Source organism: Littorina saxatilis, linkage group LG17 (assembly GCF_037325665.1).
Source record: "Littorina saxatilis isolate snail1 linkage group LG17, US_GU_Lsax_2.0, whole genome shotgun sequence".
NCBI classification, from domain to species: domain Eukaryota; kingdom Metazoa; phylum Mollusca; class Gastropoda; order Littorinimorpha; family Littorinidae; genus Littorina; species Littorina saxatilis.
In genome coordinates, this window is record NC_090261.1 from 68,465,559 (window position 1) to 68,482,252 (window position 16,694).

The window sequence follows — 16,694 nt, forward strand, 5'->3', positions numbered from 1 at the left end:
GACGCGGTCAACGGTCACTGATTTTTGCCCTAAGGTGCCCCTCTTACTCGACAGGAGCGGCCACTTAACGGCCACTTGTCACTTTCGCGGGCGAGCGCCTGTGGTGTGTGTGTGTGTGTGTTGTGTGCACAGACGGCACAGCACGAGCAGACGACATGAATACTTACGCATGCGCAAACTGTAAATACAGACATGCGCATACATGTACATTTACGGCAGTCACTTCCGGATCGATCACAGCTGATGTGAGTTTGAAACACTTGTTTATCTGACACTCAAATACATATATAATAATCCAAACAACACACATAGAAACATACGAAACAATAGCTTAGCCAGGACGATCGAGTTAAACACGCAAATAATTAAGATGTATAAACGAAAGCAAAACTAACAGAGACAATGAATCGGCGGCTCGTGGATGATCGCTTTCTTTTCTTCATGAAAACTTGATCGTGTTTTTTGGGTTTTTTTGGAGGAGGAGGGGGCCTGTAATGAACGGCCACCTGATATTTGCGGTCACCTTTGCAATGACTAATGGGTGACCGGATATGGCAGGTACTACTGTATTTAAATAGAGGTAATGTTACAACTTACACTACAGATATTATGAACAGAAAACTGGAAAAAGCAACTGTCTTAAAAGGGGGGAGGAGGTGGGGGGGGGGTGTCTTATACTGGCAGGGGATGGGGGGTTCCACTGTATGAATTATGATAGTAGTATTCAAGTAGACAGCTAGAGTTCTCTGGCTGTAGCTGCTAACTTGCAGAGAAAATAAAACTCGCTGAAGTAGTGCCATAAAACTAAATGTAAATGTAAGGCAAGCAAACCAGGGCGTCTTGTTTCACCGCTTGCTTTCTCATGTCCTTGCCCTTGGACCATTTTTTTTAAGTCTAAAAAGCTTTCTGACAAACATTGCATTTGTTTACTTGGTTTCTATCCAAACAACAGGTAATGCTTGGTTCGTGGTTGACGTTATGTTATGAACAGTATGCAGAGACGTTCTTCTCTGTGTTATGAATAATTTGGCTTTGGCAAGCTATTGAAGTATGAAATGGATGAAAAAATATAGGGAAAAGAATACTCTCCGAGTCTCGGATGTTTTTGCTATCTAACCTGAACAAATTTACTCAGTTATGTACTAGATAGTGACCCATCTTATCGTTGAATTAGAGGCCTTTGTCATACATTGTTGACATCATGATCTAATGTAAACGAAAGAAGAATGGCATTGAGTTGAGGAAAAAATCAGTGATAAGACATGCTAATTGTGCCTAGCCAGCAAAGTTGAACAGGGACATGGGCAGGAATCAAGGGTGGTCATTTTAAGTTTCTATCCTAGACGGTAGGCTCTGAATCCAAATTTATTTAAATGGCACATATTTTAGAACATTCTGAGAATTAACGTGTGACAGAGTTTTTCTTGTACATGAAGGTCGGGACGACCCTTGTTAATGTTCTGTAAGAGATGTGATGGTTACATATAATTTAAACAATCCACTTGCTATTCATTATTTATTAGCAAAATTATCGGTAAAAGTGTTCTTTGAGGTGCATATTTGCCTTGATCCCAAGACCCTAATGGGTGATGACTTTGAATGTCAGTATCCCAGTGTTATTACAGTTTTTATTTTGTCAAGTAAGACAGAAAAACGGGAACAGGATTTGAGGTTGATACTAGCCTTGAAGGCCCGTGGTTTTCCTCATTTGAAAAAGAAATAAAGGCTTTTGGCACTCCTTAATGAAATGTTGTTTTTGACATGGACATGAACAACCTTTATTCAAAGGCGTGGATTATACACTTGTGCCCTCAGCTCGAGAGAGAGAGAGAGAGCTCTGTAACGCTTCCTGCCTTTGGCAAGCAGGCACCGCAAAATGATTTCTTTTCAGCTCTGGACGTTTACCTTCTAATGTGGGTAGTACCCTTAGGATGATTGTGGACCTGTTATTGGATAATTTAACGCGGGCCGGGGACTGAATGGCAGTAATCACCAAGCATATTCTGAGCTAGAAGAGTTTCTTAAGATAGTGTTACAAAGGGAAGATTAGGGAAGGGACAGTACAGTGGAAAGCGCCCTTTAATTCCTAAAAAAAACACACACACAAAAACGTAAATGAGTAAAGGTGTTAAAAGGGGGGAGTATTAAAAGTTTGGGTAACTTTGCAACATATGTTATGAACAGGACACCTGAAAAAAACTAGGGTCTTAAAGTTAAATGAAACAGGGAACATGGTTTCCACTTCTATTAACATTTTCTTTGTAGAGTGCCTCTCAGTTTCTCCTCTCAGGCTGCAAACTTTGCTTTTGCCCAGTGGGGTGTTGTGGAATTGTGTGTAGGCTGCCTCCTTTCAGCACAGCACTGTAAATTATAATTGTGTGTACTTTAACCTTCACAGGCTGACACAAACCAGAGAAGTTTTAAGTGTCTTGTCTTGTCAAAAAAAAAAAGAAAGAAGCCAAACGCTCAAAACCAACACCTACAGGAAGAAGCAGCTCATGAAATGGATTTCTCACTGTGGAGCATGGGTACTTAATCAGCACTTAAAAGAACCATCGTACACCTTGCTTTGTTTTGGGATTTTTATTCAGTATTTCAAGAACATAAATCATTTTAAATACTTATACTAGCATGAGGGGTTGTATAAATTTACACAAGTCAAGAAGCAGCAGTATTTTTTTTTATGCCAATAAAGTTAAAGGATTAAAAGACTTATTTCATTAGAGTGACAGGGCGCAATAGCCTAGTGGATAAGATGTCGGCCTTACATGAGGAAGGCTGAGTGTTCGAATCCCAGCCATACCTGGTGGGTCCATACCTGGTGGGTCCATACCTGGTGGGTTTAGGGTAGACATTTTTCTGATCTTCCTGGTAAGCTTATATGCAGACCTGCTGGTGCCTTGTTCCCCTTTGTGTTTACACGCAAACAAAAGATCAAGTATGCACAGAAAAATTCCTGTTATCAATTTCAGAGTTTGATGGGTTATAGAAACACAACAATACCAAACATGCATCCCTCAAAAACGGAGTATGGCTGCCTATTTTGATGGGAAAAAATAGCCATACGCATAAAAAAAAAAACAAGTGTACATGGGAGTTGCATAAGAAAACAAGTGTACATGGGAGTTGCAGCCCATGAAGGCAGAAGAAGAAGAAATGCTTTCTTTAAGAGCGTGCATGGCAGGAGAAGTGCCTGACTGTGGTAATGATGGCTCAGCTGGGATTAACTTTAATAGCACTCAGCACAGCTTTACTTCTTCCGGGGCCTTTGCTGTGTTTTGACAGTCTGTTACTGCCCCCAGGCTCCCTCGGAAAGGCAAACCACAATGGTGGTTGTTGAGATTCAGTGTGTGTGTGTGTGTGTGAATGGCTTTTGTGGAGAAGTGTTTGTGAATGACTTTTGGATTTGTGTGTGAACGACTTTTTGATTTGTGTGTGAATGACTTTTTGATTTGTGTGTGAATGACTTTTTGATTTATGTGTGAAAGACATTTTGATCTCAGTAGGAGAGCCCAGCTGTGTTGGCACTTACTGCTTGTTTTGTTTTGACTTGAAATCTATGGTGAAGCTGTGGTACATATTTCTGAACAGTAATGTTGCCAAGAAGAGGGATTTCATATTTGATGAGGGGACTTAAGTAGGGTGACTGGGGTGATAAACCCATAATGCCAGCAGATTACCCCCTGCTGTAAGGGGTTCACTGCACTGATAACCCACAAGCCAAAGGTTGTTGGGAGGACAAGCTTGAACCCTTTCACAAGGATCCAATATTCCCCCCATTCACCTTTTTCCAAATTTGATGGTGTTGTTTGTATTCTGTGCTGTCGCATAGTTCCATGTTATTTAAATTGTGTATGGTCATATAGTTCTGTGCTGTTTGTATTCTTCATGGTCACGTAGTCTTGTGCTGTTTGTATTCTTCATGGTCACATAGTCTCACTTTGTTTGTATTCTTCATGGTCACGTAGTCTTGTGCTGTTTGTATTCTTCATGGTCACATAGTCTCACTTTGTTTGTAATTCTGTATGGTCACATAGTCTTGTGCTGTTTATAATTTGTATGTTCAGGTTGTCTTAAAGTTGATTGTATCTATCTGCCGACTCCCCACCCCAATCCCTCCAGACAGAAGGCTTCTGAAGTTACCTAAATACTTTTATTTTCTGTGGTCACTTTAAGAAGGCTGTGGACTTTATTTTTGGACTCTTTTTGTGATTTTTTCTGGAAAAGAAGAGAACTGTACTGCACACATAAGATCATCCTGTTGTTTGGAACAAAAAAAAAGTTCTCAGAAGTGGATGTCAAGGTTGTTTGCTTGAGTGGTTTCTTCTTCTGTCTTTTAATAGCTCTCCCTCTCCAATAATAGCTCCCCCTCTCCAATCTTCCATGCAGACAAGCAGTGCATATTGTAAGCATGATTTCTTTGTCAATATCTCCTTCTTCTACTTCTTCCTCTGTGCCGCAGGCAGGCATACACTGGGTATATTTGATCCCTTTAGGTCTACAATGAGAATAAAGTGTGGACAATAATTAGCAGAGATGCTGGAAGCCGACATGAAAAGGCAGCATGGAGCAGCCATTGATTGCCGCTTTTATGCATTGAGAACAATCAGCGTAGCTTCAGTTGTAGTGCCCTCCTTTGTGCCTGTGTAGACCTGATGAGAGTGCAGGTGTTTTTGATCCTCGTTGGCAGTCAACTGACAGCCACCAGCTTTATTTCAGCAGGCAGGGCCAGGAAATTCATGTATTGATTCTTCTGTGGGTTGAGGAAGCCTGGACTGTGAGGCAGGCATGGTGGATCTCGCAGTGATAATCTGCTGTCAACACTTGTCTTGCACCTGTACCAAGTGTGGTACACTTGAACCTTCACCGGATCATGCTATGGACTTACACAGTTCAGATGATGTGGGTCGTGTACGATCCATACTTTCTGAAGAAGGATTCAACATAAAAAGTATGGGTCGCTCTCGACCCATGCCATCCGAATAAGTATACATTTGTTGCCACCTCTTAGCAGAGTTTGGGTCATTCATGACCCACGCAGCCTAAATAGGGATTATAAACACAATAAATTTCGTTCTTTACATTTTATATGGGTCGTCCACGGCCCTTGTCATCCTGACTGTCTAGTTAAAATTTAGTCATCGTTTATTTGTTCGGTGGCCGAGTGGTAACACACTTGCGAGAGGTTGCGAGTTCGACCCTGGGTCAGGGCGTTAGCAATTTTCTCCCCTCTTTCCTAACCTAGGTGGTGGGTTCAAGTGCTAGTCTTTCGAATGAGACGAAAAACCGAGGTCCCTTCGTGTACACTACATTGGGGTGTGCACGTTAAAGATCCCACGATTGACAAAAGGGTCTTTCCTGGCAAAATTGTATAGGCATAGATAAAAATGTCCACCAAAATACCCGTGTGACTTGGAATAATAGGCCGTGAAAAGTAGGATATGCGCCGAAAAGGCTGCGATCTGCTGGCCGATGTGAAAGCGTGATGTATTGTGTAAAAAAAATCCATCTCACACGGCATAAATAAATCCCTGCGCCTTGGATATGTGCGCGATATAAATTGCATAAAAAAAATAATAAAAAAAAAATAAAAAAATCCCTGCGCTTAGAAGTGTACCCACGGAATACGCGCGATATAAGCCTCATATTGATTGATAATCCTGTGAAATGGTCGTTGGGAAGGTTTAATAGTGTTGGAAGATTACATGAAGTTTTAATCATAAACTCCCAATAGTTTCACAGATACAGACACTTTTGTGAGGCACAGAGTTGTTAAGGACCCAGGAAGCATGTTGAAGGTTAAGTAGCCATATAACTGACACTGAGTTTTGCACCTGACCAAATGTGTCACACTTTAGACAAGCTGGTTGACACTGAATTGTAGCTAATTTGATATTTTTTTTTTTGTACTGAAGGGAATTTGTGTAAAGCACAAAAGGGCAGTGTTGTGCATGTACTGAACAGACGTTTTTAAAGGGCATCTTTTTCATCCCACCAGTATGTCCCTGTATTGTTTTCAAGGGCATCTTTTTCATCCCACCAGTATGTCCCTGTATTGTTTTAAAGAAGCGTCTACAAAAAGCTGATAGCTCAGGCCCTTGTTATGGCTAAAAACTGACAAACCAGGTACTACCACGACACCACCGATGCGGCCTTACCCCCCCCCCCCCCCCAATCCATACCCAGCCAAGGGCTATAAAATGGCAGGCCACCACTTTTAAATAAAACAAACCTTCTTACCTAATAAATACACCTTTCAAAAACTAACCCTTTTACCCTAAAAGTACTTTTAGATGTCCGTGATATATGTACTCGGTGCCTCGCCGAGCTTTTAAGTTATTCCTGGCACAGGCACCCATGCCAGCTGCGCCATTGGCTGACGGCGGGGCGTAGGCGGAGTGCCTGGCTTGCCAGTAAATGTAGATATACATATTTGTGTGTATGGATGTTATTTGTGTCACTGTGGCATAGCCTTTTAAAATGTAAATATAACAAGACGTGCGTACTGTATATACTGGTTCTTATTTTCTCTCTGTATAAAGCTGGATCAACTTTTTTTACCTTCGGTTTTATAAAGTGGATCTGAAATTTGTATCTCTTTAAAAAGCATTCTTTTTCAAAATAAACGTTTTCTTTTAAACAAAAAACAAACCCTACCCCAAAAACGCTTTTGAAGACAATATGTACAGAAATGAAGAAACGAACCGAAATCTTTTAATACACTTTTATCACCACTCTTAGCCACTCCGACATCCTCCTTCCCTCCCTCTCCCCCTCCCCCTCCCCCCTAACACATTACCTATATTCATGTCCCTAATAGATACTAGTATCTGTGAGGAGGTAAAGGACCCCCATAGTGCTGATAGCTAGTTAGAGAAAGATAAATGTAAAAGTTAGTCAAGTTAGGCTGTGTGGGTGTTTGTGTGTGTGTGTGAGAGAGATGTATTTTTGTGTTTGTAAGAGAGTAATTGAATGTCTGCGTGTGTGTTCAAGCATACATGTGTATGCATGTATGTGTGAGAGGAATTAAGCATTCATCAGTGAGAGAGGTCTAATGTTCATTGTTTATGTAGAAACTCTTTCGGCACTGTTTGATTGAAAGCTAATTGAGTTTGTTGTGCTACATTCAACTAAGCAGGCAACACCTGTTTCCCATCTCCCTGGCGGTATTGATGGTCTGAGTCTGTCTTTAAAAGGGAGGCTTGGCAGTAGGTTAATCTCTGTCTGAAAGGGACTTCATAGCAGTGGGTTACTCTCTGTTTGAAAGGGACTTCATAGCAGTGGGTTACTCTCTGTCTTAAAAGGACTTCATAGCAGTGGGTTACTCTCTGTCTTAAAAAGGACTTCATATAGCAGTAGGTTACTCTCTGTCTTAAAAGGACTTCATATAGCAGTAGGTTACTGCCAAAAGACAGCATGCTGCTGCTGTTCACACTTTGCTGAGAGTAGCTCTTGACATTTTGTCTTGGAGGAGAGGGAGTCTTAAATTTACAGATGTTCTAAACAGAAATACACAGAGAGCTGAGTCCAAAAAATGGGGAAGTTGTACAATGGAGAGAGATGGAGAGAGAGATAGATACTGAGAGAGATAGAGAGTGAGTGAGTGCTGTCACAGTGTGTGTGGTTCACAGTGTGTGTGGTTCTGTTAAAGGTGAGGGCTATTGGGGGATTGTCCTCAGGCACACATAGCCGATACAGGACATGAGATTTGTCATATGATAAAAGTGTTAGGGGAGTGCCACTGTACATATGAAGCATCTTGTGTGTGTGGCACAGTGGACACAGACTGACCACTGCAGTCAGCTAGTCCCCACACAGTCATTCATGGTGCAGTCAGCTGGTAAATAACTCATGGCACCCATAGGGCTTGTGTACACTGTGACATTGACTTTCAGGCTGGGATCTGTAAAGCTTGATTTAATGGGTCATGACTGACTGATTTTATGGATTGTCGGGAGTGGACATTTCCACTGGCTGGGTGGGTGGTAATACACTGGTATTTAAGCATACTGACAAGTGAATAATATGCTTGACCCTGACTGACAAAAAGGGGCTACTGCTGCTGTCACTTTTTGTCACTGCTGAAAAAGGGTGTAATTGTTTTTCAATAATGGAAGTTGCCAGTTTCTAGCCTGTATTGATAAACCTCAGTTTTAAGGAGCTTTTTTGCAGTTGGTGAAAAATCAATCCTAATCTTCTTCTTCTTCTGCGTTCGTGGGCTGAAACTCCCACGTACACTCGTGTTTTTGCACGAGTGGAATTTTACGTGTATGACCGTTTTTACCCCGCCATTTAGGCAGCCATACGCCGCTTTCGGAGGAAGCATGCTGGGTATTTTCGTGTTTCTACAACCCACCGAACTCTGACATGGATTACAGGATCTTTTCCGTGCGCACTTGGTCTTGTGCTTGCGTGTACACACGAAGGGGGTTAAGTCACTAGCAGGTCTGCACATAAGTTGACCTGGGAGATCGGAAAAATCTCCACTCTTAACCCACCAGGCGGCAGCGACCGGGATTCGAACTCACGACCTCCCGATTAGGAGGCCGACGTCTTACCACCACGCCACTGCGCCCGTCATCAATCCTAATGATGTTGGACAATTTGTTGTTAGAAATAGTATCATTCACTCTGAGCGATCGAGAAGAAGAGAAGAAGAAGTATCATTCAAGACCTGTCAAAAATGCATACGCCTTTTTCTCTCGGTAGTAGTATTGCATTTTGTTGTTGTTGATACATCCCTCTCTCTCTCTCTCTCTCTCTCTCTCTCTCTCTCTCTCTCTCTCTCTCTCTCTCTCTCTCTCTCTCTCTCTCTCTCTCTCTCTCTCTCTCTCTCTCTCTCTCTCTCTCTCTCTCTCTCTCTCTCTCTCTCTCTCTCTCTCTCTCTCTCTCTCTCTCTAACTCTATGTCTCTAACTCTCTCTCTGTCCCTCTCTCTATAACTCTCTCTCTGTCTCTCTCTATGTGTATGGCTGGTGGAGTCTGACTGAACGTTAGATTCATTAAGCAAAGATGGATCCATACATTGTTGGTGGGGTGTTATTTGCAGTAGCATGTGTACAATAAAACTTCACTGAAAAAATCAGTTCGATCATCCTGCGCGCATACTGCCAGATAATCATCTGAGTTTATAAAACATGCAGGGTAGCATGGCAAAAATGCTAAGACAATTGAATGTTTTGTTCTATGTAATTAACTATTTGTGATTGCTTGTTTGTTTCAGGGAAATGAAAACAGTTTGCCTATGGAGCTCTGCTCCACATGTAAGTATGATTACAATATTGTAGAGGGGGAATCGAGACGAGGGTCGTGGTGTGTGTGTGTGTGTGTGTGTGTGTGTGTGTGTGTGTGTGTGTGTGTGTGTGTGTGTGTGTGTGTGTGTGTGTGTGTGTGTAGAGCGATTCAGAGTAAACTACTAGACCGATCTTTATGAAATTGTACATGAGAGTTCCTGGGTATGATATCCCCAAACATTTTTTTCATTTTTTCGATAAATGTCTTTGATGACGTCATATCCGGCTTTTTATAAAAGTTGAGGCGGCACTGTCACACCCTCATTTTTCAATAAAATTGATTGAAATTTTGGCCAAGCAATCTTCGACGAAGGCCGGACTTTGGTATTGCATTTCAGCTTGGAGGCTTAAAAATTAATTAATGAATTTGGTCATTAAAAATCTGAAAATTGTAATAAATTTTTTTTTGGTATAAAATGATCCAAAATTATGTTAATCTTATTCTTCATCATTTTCTGATTCCAAAAACATGTAATTATGTTATATTCGGATTAAAAACAAGCTTTGGTATTGCATTTCAGCTTGGAGGCTTAAAAATTAATTAATGAATTTGGTCATTAAAAATCTGAAAATTGTAATAAATTTTTTTTTGGTATAAAATGATCCAAAATTATGTTAATCTTATTCTTCATCATTTTCTGATTCCAAAAACATATAATTATGTTATATTCGGATTAAAAACAAGCTCTGAAAAGTAAAAATATAAAAATGATGATTAAAATAAAATTTCCGCAATCGATTTAAAAACAATTTCATCTTATTCCTTGTCGGTTCCTGATTCCAAAAACATATAGATATGATATGTTTGGATTAAAAACACGCTCAAAAAGTTAAAACGAAGAGAGGTACAGAATAGCGTGCTATCCCGCTCAGCGCAACCATTACCGCACTATTCTGGCTTGTCGATTTCACTGCCTTTGCCACGAGTGGACTGACGAAACTACGAGTATGCGGTCTTGGTGAAAACATGCAGTGCGTTCAGTTTTATTCTGTGAGTTCGACAGCTTGACTAAATGTAGTAATTTCGCCTTACGCGACTTGTAGTTTAATTTGATGAGTAACCCCCCCACCCCCACCCCACCTTTATTTTAACACCGTAAATCTGGAAAAAGGAGGTCTTTGACAAAAATGAAAAGATGGAGCCTTAACTCATTGTTTCCCAGGTACTCATATGGCTCTATCTGACCAGGTACGAATATATGCGCTCAGACTGTTAGCTTCAGTCGCTTCCTGTAACGTCCATCTAACGCCTGCATTCCAGCGTGTTGATAGACAGTTACTACACAGTTACAACAATTCTGAGTGACCTGCTGCAGCACAGCTGGTCTTGGCTAAAAAAAACTTGGTCAACATAGGTGGGGTAGAAAGTGTCAACATGGAGGTACACTTGCAGACCTTCTGGACAGAAATGAGAGAAGTCAGGGTCTTGTTTGGAATTTAAGATGTGCGTGTGAGGCATGTGTGTGTTCACATTCTTTCTGGTATGCTGAATGCTCACAGAAGGGTTACTCAACAGCCATCGCCTTATTCACGTTGACAGGCAGGTTAGAAGTGTCAAAGACAATTTTATAGTTTTGATGTATTCATTTGAATGGACAATATTATTATTTCAGTTGATGTGGACGAGATCAAACGACTAGGCAAAAGGTTTCGCAAGTTGGATTTGGACAACTCAGGATCCCTGAGCGTGGATGAGTTCATGTCATTGCCAGAATTGCAACAGAACCCTCTGGTACAGCGAGTCATTGACATATTTGACACAGACGGAAACGGAGAAGTAGATTTCAAAGGTAAGCTTGTCTGTGTTTTTGTGAAAACCTGGGTAACCGGAAATTAATACTGGTATTTAATTTGCGGCTTTGTCAAGCTGTGTTAGGTTTTCTGTCTGGTTGTTTACTTTGTCTGTCTCTCTCTCTGTATCTACATTTGTTATTTATTTCTTTATTCATTCATTCATTAATTTTGTTATTCATTTGTAGGTATTCTTTTATTTATTTTGATGAGAATTGAAATTAAGGGACTTGGTGCCCCAAAGGAATGATAAAGAATGCGGTAGATCACCAAGGAATTTTGTGCCGTCACTATGTCTCTATATTTTACTGCCTCACAACACTGGTGTTTTGTTTTACCCATAGGTAAATCAGACCTGGGAACCCGTACGATTTTGCCCTATTTTGTACGCATGATTGTCTAGAATACGATCAGTACGTTCAGTGGAAAAAAAATACGACGAGAAAAATTCCAAGACTACTTTTCTTTACAAGCGCATCCCGAAGCCGATCCAGTATTTTGACACATGATTATAGTTTTTGTCAGAAAACATTATAAAGAAGCATATGTTTTAAATTTATTTGTAAACTTAATTAACGTTTCGACTGACGCGTGTGAAGCATGTTTGAATCATGGATGTTCAAATGCGGTGTCGAGTACGCTCACCTTTCTGGAAATACACCAAGTTTGTTTGAGAATACTCCAAGTCCAAAATAAAGGTTCCCAGGTCTGGTAAATGTATTGCTTTACAGCCTCCATGTTCCTGTGGACTTATTGAACCATGTATGTGTTTCAGAATTCATCGAAGGCATTTCACAGTTTAGCGTCAAAGGTGACAAGGAATCCAAATTGAGATGTGAGTAAACTCGACCTCAGAAAAAAAATCCCTGCTGTATCTGGTGGGTAAAGGATGGAGATTTTTCTGATCTACCGGGTCAAATAATGTGCAAACCTGCTTGTGCTTTATCCCCCTTCCTGTGTACACACAAGCACACGACCAAGTATGCAGGAAAAGATCCTGTTATCCATGTCAGAGTTAGGTTGGTTATAGAAACACGAAAAAATCAAGCATGCATCCTCCGAAATTGGCGTATGCCTGTCTAAATGGTGGGGTAAAACGGTCGTACACCTAAAAACCCATTCATGCAAAAAGCAATATTGTACGTTGGATTTTAGCGAATGCAGAAGAAGAAGAAGAAATATCAAATATTTACAGTTGAAGTGGCCATGTTAACATGCATTTTCATTGTTTCACACTTTCTTGTCCCAAGAGAGCAATGTGCATGGTTTGTTTTTCTATTCTTGCGACCCAGTCGTCAGTCAATCGCAGGGGCAGAGCCAATCAGAACGCGTCGTTGCGGCCTTCACGCCTAGACATAAAAAATGGCGGACAGTGGCAGACAGCGTCTCTTCGTTGATTCAAAACTTATTGGAAGAACAGTTTCTTACTCAGATATAAAGGAGACGTTTTAGGCGTGTACAGCGGTCGGGAAACATTAATTGCAACTGTCTGGGAACTTTATTTCTCGCAAAGGCGTAATGCTGAAAGGTATTTTTCAGAAAGGTAGAGCGATGTTCGAACATTAGCGTCTTCTTTTCTGGCTCGTCTCCTGCTTACTTCTCTGAACTCCTCACCGTCTATTCTCCAGCAAGACAACTCCGTGCCTCTTCTGACTGTCGCATCCTTTCCACACACCAAAACCAAAACATACGGACAACGCACTTTTACTTTCTGCGCACCCACACAATGGAATTCTCTCCCCTTTCACATCCGCCACTCTCAGTCACCCCAAGCATTCAAACGAGCACTTAAAACACACCTCTTCAAGAAATGCAACCCCTGATTTTGTTTTTCTCGGTCCATCAGTAGGCTACATGTAGTGTATCTGTTGTTTTAGTGATAATGTGATAATGTATATATAAACATCTAGGGCTGTTTTCAGTATTGTTGATAACCTGTTCTGTTTGATTAAGGGTATTCAGCTGGTATTTCCTTGTTTTCACTACCTATTTTATTCATGTTTTTATTAATTAGTTAGTGGAAGAATTTTTTTGTAAGGTATGTTTGATGGTGTATGGTTTTAATTAAATTACATACACTATACCCAACTCACATATAGCAATTAACTCTAGTTCAGTGCTGGTTACGCTGTACGCGTCCCCTTGGTAACAAGGGAGACCACTCTAAAAAAGAGAGTGACCAATCCCATAAGGCCAGACCAACTACCGGTCCGACTTCCGTATGCGTGCGCATACGCCGCCATTTGTATCATTCCACTCTCAGCGATCCAAGGGTCTGGTCGCGTTTTATGTACGCTCCTGCTGTTGTCAGCTTTACACCTTGGTCTTAGGACTTCGGATGCACCCCTTGGTACCGCCTGAAGCTTTACACCTGTTCCTACGCTGTGTGGGGTGAGATCTTTCTGATTTATCGCAACTTTAGCGACGTTTGTCGCTGCTTTCGAACTTATAAATTTTTTGACTGAAAATTTTTGTGAGTTTGTTGTTGTAATGGCGGAAGCGGCACTCAAAGATAGTGCGTTGAAGAAGCCTAGTTCGAGACAGGTCTCGGCTGATGCGACTCCTTCTAGGAAATCTTCGCGTAAGTCTAGTAAGAGCGCTGGACTTGACGCGTCTTTGACTTCTGATTCGTCTTCCGCTAAGTCACCGGTTTTGGCTGACAAGCATGTTAGCCCTCCTCTGTCTAAAGTTGCCTTAGATAAAGTTAATGTTTCTGGCTTGGCCTCCGGTGTTTCGGATTCCACACCTTGCCCAGGTTTAGCTAATGCGGAGGTAGCTTCTCTGTTGTTGACACTTAGTGCGCAAGTTTCGACATTAGCGTCGGAGCTTTCCTCTACTAGGGAGGAACTTCGTTCCCTCCCGTCCGGTGTTTCGGATGTTTGTTCTCTTGCCAGGATCGGGTCGTCTCCTTTGACTTCCTCCTCTACTTCCGCCCGGCCGTCTGCTACTGTGACTCAGGCAGATGTTCATGCTCCGCAGGATGGTGGCTCACGCTGGGTGTCTTTGCTGAACGTGCCCGCACTTGACAAAGGTATGTTGACACCGCGAGTAGCTGGGTTCTCTGGCGAAAGCGGTGTGCGTGGTCAGGAGCGAGTAGCGGGCCAACGAAAGTTGCACCGCGAAAGCTCAGATACCGCGGCTGGCCCCTCCTGCTGTGACAGGGGGTCGGTTGCGGGTCTGGGCCCTGATCAGCGAAAGGGTAAGGCTCTCGGTCCGCAACTCATAGAGAGTGCCGGCGAGGTGCTGAGTCCTCTTCCGCCCAGGGGGCAGGAAGTTGTCGGTGACGATCCTTGGTCGGAACACGGTGTGTCCGAGGGTCGGTTTCCGGACTGCTTTCAAGAGCAGGACGGGGATACTGACGAGGGTGCTCCTTCCGTTCCGGGGGACACCCAACTGAACTTGCCCTTCAAGCTCCCAGCCATGGTGACACTGGCAGCGGAAGCGGCGTTTAAGTTCTTCCCGGAAGGGGTGGTGGAAAGTAAGATGAATCTTGCCCCACCCCTTTCGGCACTGGACGATTTCCGGGGTGCGAGGGAGCAGAAGCCTCACTTCCGCTTTCGGGAATCGCCGACTATTGCTGTTGAGATGGCATCTACCCTGAAGGGTAAACGGCATGCTCCGGTCCCTCTGCTAGCTCAGCATGGTGAGGTTCCGGAGGAAGTGTTGCCTTGGGTTGTGAAAGAGGGGGATCGTCCTGCTTCCTCTTCGCACAGCTTTAGGTTGAATCCGTTTCCGGTCAACTTGATCGAATCCTTTGCTTTGCCATCTTGTGCACTTCCGGTTTCACCGGAACTGGCCAGTCTAAGAGAGGATGCTTACAGGAAGGACAAGCCTGTCCCTTGCACTGAAAGTTCTCTGTTGGCCATAGAGGAGACCGGTAGGTCTCTTCTAGAGTTGTCCTCTGTCTCTGAGTCGTTACAGAGGTCGCTCTCTCGATCTATTGCGTCCTCGCTCGATCCTTTTGAGTTCGGTTCGACGCTTCTCCTGCTGTGGCTACTACTCTCCTGTCTACTTTGGCTAAAGTGACGAGAGAGCAGATGGCTTTGTCGGCAAGGCTTTACACCCATGCGGTGTTGTCTAGGAGGTCAGCCTTTTTGGCGGGTTCTAAGATCTCGGACAAGGCTACCATAGAGGGTCTGAAGGTCTCGCCTTTTTCGGAGGGTGCTCTGCTGGGTCAATCTTCTCTTGACGCTCTCCGGAAAGAGACCCAGGATGCGAGAGACATTGCGATTGCGCGCATCGCGCAGCACGGGTTCCAGAAGCCGCAGAGCAAGTCCAGCACGCAGACTCAGGCGGCCAGCAAGCCTCAGGCTTCCTCTTCTGGGGGTGGCAAGGCGCATAAACAGTCCTTTGCCTCTAGGGGTAGGGGCCGTGGAGCGCCCTATCAGAAGAGGGGGCAGTCTTTTGGAGGCTCTAGGGGGTCGGGGCGCAAGCCTCACCCCCAATGAAACTTCCCCGAACAGCACGTCCCGGTAGCCCCCGCGCTTGTTGTAGCGGGCGGCCCGTCCAGGGCCCTCACTTCCTGGCTACAATTAGTGGACAGCAAGTGGGTTACTGGGATCGTGCGTTCGGGGTTCCGGCTGCTCTGGTCAGAGGAGAAGGCTCCTCTGGTCAGGATAATCCCGCCCTGCAGGGCGCCAAAGGATCTAGAAGCACGAGATGCTGTTCAAAAGGAAGTGACTGCTCTGTTGCTCAAGGGAGCAATAGAGGAGGTCTTAGATCTGCGGTCTCCGGGGTATTACGGGCGGCTGTTCGTAGTACCAAAAGCCTCGGGGGCTTGGAGGCCGGTCTTGGATCTTTCCTCTCTGAACAAGTTCTTACGAACAATACGGTTCACCATGGAGACGGCTACCTCTGTTCGGGAGGCGTTGCGTCCGGGGGACTGGGCGACGTCTGTAGACTTAACAGACGCGTACTTCCACATCCTCATTCACGTTTCGGACAGGAAGTGGCTACGCTTCCCCTGGGGGGACAAAGTGTATCAGTTCAGAGCTCTGCCGTTTGGCCTGTCGCTAGCCCCTTGGGTGTTCACGATGGTTGTGCGGCAGCTGTGCGCTCTTGTAAGGAAGGACGGGGTCCGGTTAAGAGCCTATCTGGACGACTGGTTAATCCTGCACCAGCAAAAGGATCTCTGCGATCTGCATACTCAGACGGTTCTGAGTCAAGCTTCGCAGCTGGGATTCTCGATCAATCGCACAAAATCGGAACTGGTTCCATCCCAAAGTTTTGTGTATCTGGGCATGGAGTTCGATACGCGGGCCTGGTCAGTTCGCCCGTCTCAGAGACGAGTGGACAAACTCCAGGCACTGATACGCTCTCTCGACGGAGAGAATCAGGCCAGTGCTCGGGTTCTTACGTCGGTGCTGGGGCAAATGGAGTCTATGGCAACTCTTATCCCGCTGGGCAGAGTGAACAAACGGCCGTTTCAGGTCGCTCTGCAGTCAAGGTGGGACCAGTCAGTCCAGGATTGGAACGTTCAGATCCCTCTTGGGGTGTGGTTTCTGGAGACCACTCGCGCGTGGCTGCTCCCGGTGCTCTTTCAGGGAGTTCCCATTGTGTGCCCTCAGCCAGAGAAGGAGCTCTTTACGGATGCTTCTCTGTCAGGGTGGGG

General features: G+C 43.9%; 1 protein-coding gene across 1 annotated transcript in view; it reads left to right on the forward strand.

Annotated features, from left to right (window-relative positions):
* Positions 1-16,694, forward strand: part of LOC138952317 (calcineurin subunit B type 1) — a 37,119-nt gene that overhangs the window by 1,476 nt on the left and 18,949 nt on the right. The window contains exons 2-4 of the mRNA XM_070323958.1: positions 9,223-9,262; positions 10,906-11,082; positions 11,859-11,918. Of these exons, the coding sequence (XP_070180059.1) occupies positions 9,223-9,262; positions 10,906-11,082; positions 11,859-11,918 (277 nt within the window). The remainder of the gene's footprint in view (positions 1-9,222; positions 9,263-10,905; positions 11,083-11,858; positions 11,919-16,694) is intronic.